At 42.5% G+C, this 6,653-nt stretch overlaps 1 protein-coding gene across 1 annotated transcript; it reads left to right on the top strand.

Moving 5' to 3' along the window:
* Window positions 1–5,050: 5,050 nt before the first annotated feature.
* Window positions 5,051–6,443, top strand: LOC125479308 (E3 ubiquitin-protein ligase CIP8-like). Its single transcript, XM_048588496.1, has one exon. The coding sequence runs from the start codon at window positions 5,135–5,137 to the stop codon at window positions 6,251–6,253; it is 1,119 nt and encodes a 372-aa protein (XP_048444453.1). The 5' UTR covers window positions 5,051–5,134; the 3' UTR covers window positions 6,254–6,443.
* The last annotated feature ends 210 nt before the right edge of the window (window positions 6,444–6,653 follow it).

Genomic DNA, 6,653 nt, shown 5'->3' on the forward strand with positions numbered 1-6,653 from the left:
TTGATGCCTTGTACAGTTTTAGCTCATGCGGGTAGGGCTGGGCACGGGCCGGGCCGAGCCTAATTTTGAAGAGACCTGACCGACCTTGGTTCAAAGGAAACGGGCCTGGGATTACATTTTCTAATATAGGAACCAGACATTACCCGGGCCGGTTCGGGTCAAGTCCACGGGTCCCTTTTTTTTTCTTTTTGTTTGGAAAAAAAAAATAGTACATATTGCAAACTGCATTGCACAACACATATTGCAAACTGCACAGATTGCAAACTGCATTGAGTGAACAAAGTAAATAAACAACAAACATGCTGAAAATCTGACAGGAAGTTTCATTCAAGATGAAAACAGTTTCAGGCATCCCATTGTGATGATGATTAGCATAATAACGTACAGTTTTGTCCTTCAAAAAGTACCCCAATGCCCTTGATCATCAAACAGGTTATCTTTTCATTAATCAGAATCATAAAAGAAATCAAATTAAGGGTCCAAAGTTTCTTGTATGTGCTATACCAATACCTACCAAGCCTAAACTAACATGTTTTACACAATATTTTACATTTATACGTATGTGAAGAAAGGAACAAACAAAGTGTATGGCAAATTAACACAGCCTACCGAGTGTCCTAAAGAATAAAGATACAAAAAATATGAGTAAATGAGATTTGATACCCTATGGCAAGTGAACCTTACCTTCAAATGAAGCAAGAGAACGTAGAACAAACGAAGAGTAAGGTGGCATGCGAAAATGATTCTTGAAGGCTACGGACCAGATTTTACTCAGAACCTTCAGAAAAATTACAGTTACAATCAGCCTCTACTAACTATTATTAAAGGCACCAAGCAATATTATGTCTGTCATTTGTACATATTGAGATCGAGACATGATTCTCACCCTACTTTACTTGACATCCGGAATTCCATCTCTAAATTATACTTCTCCCAGTTCATATTCCAAGTCCTGAAACATTTTTACAGCTCAATTAGTTCCCAGTTAATATTCTAGATCCTAAACCCTATACTTATAAAGACGGTACAATCTCGTTGCTTTCCGTTAAAACATATTTTTCAGTAACCTAAATAACATTAATAACATTAATATTTTTCAGTAACCTAAATAACATTAATATTTTTCCGTAAAAACTTTGTTATCAAATTTTAAGAAAAACCTAAGTGGTGGCAACATGATTCAAAATTAAAACCCCTAAAATCCCTCTCTACACCAGAAATTCACATTAATAATAAAACCTAATTCAAAATTACCTAAATTTTAGTTGTGACGGCAAAGGTGGTGCCGTTGTGTTGGTCGCGACAACGCTGTGAGAGTCTGAGAGTTGGAGCTCGACGATGGTGATGGTGGTCGCGACGGCGGAGTTGGTGCTGATGTGTTGGTCTCGACGACGGTGAGCGAGAGTTTGAGAGTTGGAGTCGAGGGAGAGGCAGTTGAGGAAGAGTCTGAGAGTTTGAGAGACTAAGTGTAAGGTGGAATTGGCTAGGGTTGAAACTAACGGTTGAGATTGGATGGAGATATGGTATCTTAAATCTCATCCATCCATTATAATCATAAACGGGTCGATTCGAGTACCCGCGGTTTTTATACTTTTGGAACCGGCCCGAACTGAAAACTCCAAAGGACCGCCCCGCCCTGCCCCGTTCTATTTTTACAAAATTGAGAAATGGCCTGTACCCACCCCGAACCTTGATTACTCGCCCCGACCCGCGATTCCTGTACCCGTTTGCCCACCCCTACATGCGGGCGAGGACTTTGAGCCATTGGAGCGGAATGCGACTTCATGCCATTTGATATTCGATACGGCTTCGTACCATTTGTAGTTGCTTTATGCCATTTGATTTGACGTGGCTTTGGGTCATTTGAATTTTGGCATGAAGCACTTCATGCCATTTGAGAATTGATATGGCTTCATGCTACTTGGTATTTGATACATGGCATGAGTTTCACCAATTTGAGGTGGTGAGTCCATCGAGTTTGGTACTTTGAGGTGGTTCACATCCATGGTATTTGAATAATTTTCGTGCATGAATTTGGCACCGTCCACGTTATCTCTGTATTGGTTGGACTCAATGTGTCTCCATCATACTGTTGGGCTTTTTTCCCATTTATTTTGGCCCAAGTTATTTGATAAGGCCGAAAATTCATGAACTTGGGAAAGTTGACAGCAAGCTTTTTTTTTTTTTTTTTCTTCTTCTTGATCTTCCCAAGTCCAAAGAGGACTTTTTCATGGAATCAGGGAAACATCTATCTTCTGCTATCCATTTGAGAATGTGGCAAAGCTTTTAGAATTTTATGAAGTCAATGAGAGCTGTTGCATGTCTTTGTTTTCTTATGAGACTAACATGTCTTCTTTTTGCATGCAAATTCTGGGAGTCATCTCCACATTATTTCTTCATGAAATAATGATCTTTTTCAATCCTTGGTGTCGTAAGGTAGCTGCCGCAAGAGATTGAGATGACAATGTTGACTATCGTTTCTTCTTTGCTTTATCTTGGTGCTCGTATAAGACTTGATGAGTGTTCTACTAAGCAGGTGGAACATGGATAACAACTGCACCAATTTTAGTGCACCTTGAGCCTGAGCCTGGTCTTCCAATTGTCATTCGACTTTGTAGAATTAGCTTTGTAGGCTCTCTGTCTCCATGTCGTAAAGACATCAAGGGGCAAATTTTGTTTTGTACCCTTTGTCATTTTGTCTCCATATTTATGAGTTTCATGCACCATATTCAATCAATGAGGCCATGCTCATAATGCCCACATGAGTGGAAAGTTTTGGAGGAGCTTTTGTTTCCCTCTCTTGCTGTAGCTTTTTCCTTTCGCCATGTTATATATTTTTTTGTCTGGCATCAAACAAACTTATAAGAAATAATGGAATTCTTATAAATTAAAATATGGCAGCCCAACAACTTGTTTCCTTTGAAAACTAAGTCTTTGAGATGGCTTTTTCCGCCATGTGTGAACTTGAGAGAAAAAGGCACAAGGACTATTTTGTTGTTTTTTTAAAGAAACTTGCAGCTGCAGTTCTCTGGGCACCAGAAAATTGTTATGATAATCACTCTGCTACAGAAGAAAATTGAGGGACTTGCTGCTTTCTTTAAACACTCATAAGACGACCAACGGTGTGCGGAAAGAGGGAACTGAAAATCCCTGCATATCTTCTTTTTGATGTTACTGACTTGGATAGCAACATGTACAATTTTTGGTGCACATTGCACCGTTGAGGAGCCTTAACGCACTCCTTATATGTGTAGTCTTCTCGTCTACAAATTGTCAGTAGCTGTGAGAAGAGACGAAGCTGATTTTGAGCCTTCCACTGGATGAATTTGGCATCCAAGATTTGCACGGGTTTGGCACCCAATTATTTTCATGTAGGTTGAATGCTTACTTCATCTTTGTTCTTATTTGTTGACCATCTTAGGGGTTTCTTTACTAGGCATACCACTTTTTGTTCTTCAACACCGAGCTGATGCAATTACCGAGAGAGACCTTAACAATCTGATTTCAGAAAGCCACAGTTGCGGGGCTGCTGCAATGTTGCCATTTTGTTGTTGGTTGAGAAACAAGCTACATGCTAGTTTCTCTGATTGGCAAACGGCTTCGGGATCAACACGGGAGGCTAGCCATGGAGCATATGGTTGGGCAACGACGAACATGGATCACTTAGATTTGATTGGAACTTCACGGGGTGGTTTAGACCACCCCGAAGAAATTCATAGGATTAACGGTAGCGGCACGGAGCACTTAGATCTGATTGGAACTTCATGGGAGGGTTTAGACCATCCCGAAGAAATTCATGGGATTGACAACAGCGACACGGAGCGGGCCGGACGAACTTGCTGGGCATAGAAGTCACAGCATGGCCGCTATTGGTGGCAGAGACGATGGTTTCTTTGCTACTATCGACGGAGAAGATGACAAATGTCTCCAATGGAGGAGAAAAAGAATGAGCACTCCATGGCTGGAAGAGTTGACAGTGAAAAGGATGGAGAAGACGACAAATGTCTCCATCGGTGGAGAAGAAGAAGGAGCAAGCCCAAAGACAGGTTTAAGGGGTCGGTGTGAATTGGTGGTGTATGTCTTCTTTGCTTTGGTCAAACAAAATGAAGAAGAAACCTCCCTTTTTTTTTCTTCTGCAAAAGACGATAGGAACTTCCCAATAATAAAAAATAAAAATAAAAAAAATTCAAGAATCCATTATGAAAATGTAATACCTTTTAAAGCTTTCTTCTCTCTTTCTTTGGTTTCTTGTTGCGGTTCCTTTTTGCTTTCTTTTGCTGTTTGCCTTTTTTTTTTTTTTTTTGTCGATTTCTTCTTCGTGTGCTTCTCAATTTCTATAGCGTTTTCGTGCTACTTTCCCTTCCTTCGCTCTCACTGTGCCCTCCCCTTTTTATAGATGCAAGGAGCAGTTTCATTAACTTCTTCCATTTTCTGTAATGTGTTCTACTTTCCCGGGGTGTGGGGAAGTTGAGGAAGGCCATCACTTTACTGCGTTGAGAACGTGGGAGCTTAGGAGAGTTTTGGATGGACAAGAACTCTATTTTTTAGTTTGTGGGCTGTTGAGATTTTTTTCTCTCCTTATATATAATATATATAAGATGTATATAATGTGAACCTTATTTCTAGTCGGTCCATGTTTTGGACTACTATTTTTTTTATAAAGTGTCCCCATCTTTTATAAAACTTGCTAATATATTTTCTCTATGAAAATATATGACTTAACAAAGAGTTTTAATGAAACACTCTCGGTACTGTTTACTTTTAAGGTTAAGAACATTTTTACTCTAAAAAGTCACTAATGGTACTATTCATTTATAACACATTTTTATCATTTTGATTAAAACTCAAAATTTTTAAACCATTTTCATTTTATTTAGTTATTGCATCGCCAACAACTTTATATGCTCATAAGATATGTTTTCTCCGCCACAGATCAACAAATTGTGAGTTTCATCCAACGGACCAAAATGGAAGGGAAACAAGCACCTCGCAGCACCGAAGCAGTCCTTTGACACTCTCGGCGTACTGGTCCCCAAGAATCTAATCTGCAACCCCCACCCACTTTCCCCGCTCCTTCCTCTTTCTTTTGGTCTTTATTACCCGTATCGGACCTCTAATTCCAAACCCAAACCCTATGGCTGAAACTCCATCCCAGACGCCGCCGCCGCGGCGATCTGCGTCTGAGGCCGAGACGGAGACGATGGATTACTGGTGCTACCGCTGCAACAAACGCGTCTCCATCGAAACCGTGGCGAATCTCCCCGACATCGTTTGCCACGAGTGCAAGAACGGTTTCGTCGAATCCATCCCGGCCGCTTCATATCCGCAGTCGGATCCTTCTTCCCGATCGTCCGATCAGGTCGATGACCCGACTTTCGGCTCTCCATTTCTCCAGGTGCTGCGGCTAATTGCTCAGGCGGCGCGTGAGGAGGATGCGCCCCCGCCGCAGCCTGAAAACCCCTTGCCTGATGAAGATTTCTTTAGGATTGAGATGGAGCAGTGGGACAACGACGAGGACGAGGACGACGAAGATGCGCACAGTGTCCAGTTTCACCACCACGACGGCGACGATAACGAAGAAGCTGGAGAGGAAGTAGAAGAGGAGGAGGAGGAAGAAGAAGAAGATAGATCGGATAACGGGGACGAAGAGAGCCAGGAAGATCAGCAAGAGAGAGATGAAGAAGACATGCGACGACATCGTCGAGACGTGCTTCGTCTCCACATCCGAGACATTGCGACCCGAGAGAGCAGCGGGAGGAACCGGATTCTGGATTGGGCCGAGATCTTGATGGGGCTGGAGGACAACTCGATCGAATTCCGGCTCGAAATGCCCGAATCGGACCGGTATATCGGCAATCCCGAGGATTACGTGGACGCAGCCGGCTATGAGGCTTTGCTGCAGACCTTGGCTGAGAGCGATAATGCTGGAAGGAGAGGGGCTCCACCGGCGGCGAAGAATGCTATGTCGGAGTTACCGTCGGTCAAGATCGCGTCAGAGGATGAGGCCGTGGTGTGCGCCATATGCAAGGACGTGGTGAATGTTGGTGACATGTCGAAGAAGCTGCCGTGTGGGCATGGTTACCACGGCGATTGCATCGTTCCTTGGCTGAGTTCCAGAAATACTTGCCCGGTTTGCCGGTTCGAGCTGCCAACCGACGATCCGGAATACGAGGAGGAGAGGAAGAAGCGAGCTGTGACTGTTAGCGCGGCTGGAGCTTCCAGTTCTGGCGGAGATAATTCAATCTCTCATTGATTGGAATCGGTATCGCCATTTCCTCACTTTTCCTTGCTGCATTTGTAATTGATTTACTTGCTTTTGTTTGCTTGTTATTAGCTTAGTAGTCGTTTCGAAGAAGAAATTGAAATTTGTTATCATGTTTTTCCATTTTCTTCTGGATGTAAATAATTTATTTGAACTCAAATTTTCTGTTGGTGTTTGCTCATGTTTAATGCCTCGGTCTTCTCACATGGTACACAAACACGGAATTGGATCTGATTCGGACCTTAGGGTCTGGAGCTTAGGGGTCAAATCATCTGGACCGCTGATTAGTGTGTAAAAGAAATCAGACCCGTTGGTTTTGTGTGGTGGGCTCTGAAAATAAGTTAATAAGGACCGTTGGATTCAATTTGTGCAACCCAGATGAATCCCTAGG

Source organism: the organism of the source record quoted next, unplaced genomic scaffold (genome assembly GCF_019419815.1).
Source record: "Pyrus x bretschneideri cultivar Hongxiangsu unplaced genomic scaffold, Pyrus_bretschneideri_v1 Contig28, whole genome shotgun sequence".
NCBI lineage: Eukaryota > Viridiplantae > Streptophyta > Magnoliopsida > Rosales > Rosaceae > Pyrus > Pyrus x bretschneideri.

What these genes read in the sequence shown, in the direction of transcription:
- LOC125479308 (XM_048588496.1), top strand. Translation starts at nt 5,135, where the DNA reads ATGGCTGAAACTCCATCCCAGACGCCGCCGCCGCGGCGATCTGCGTCT.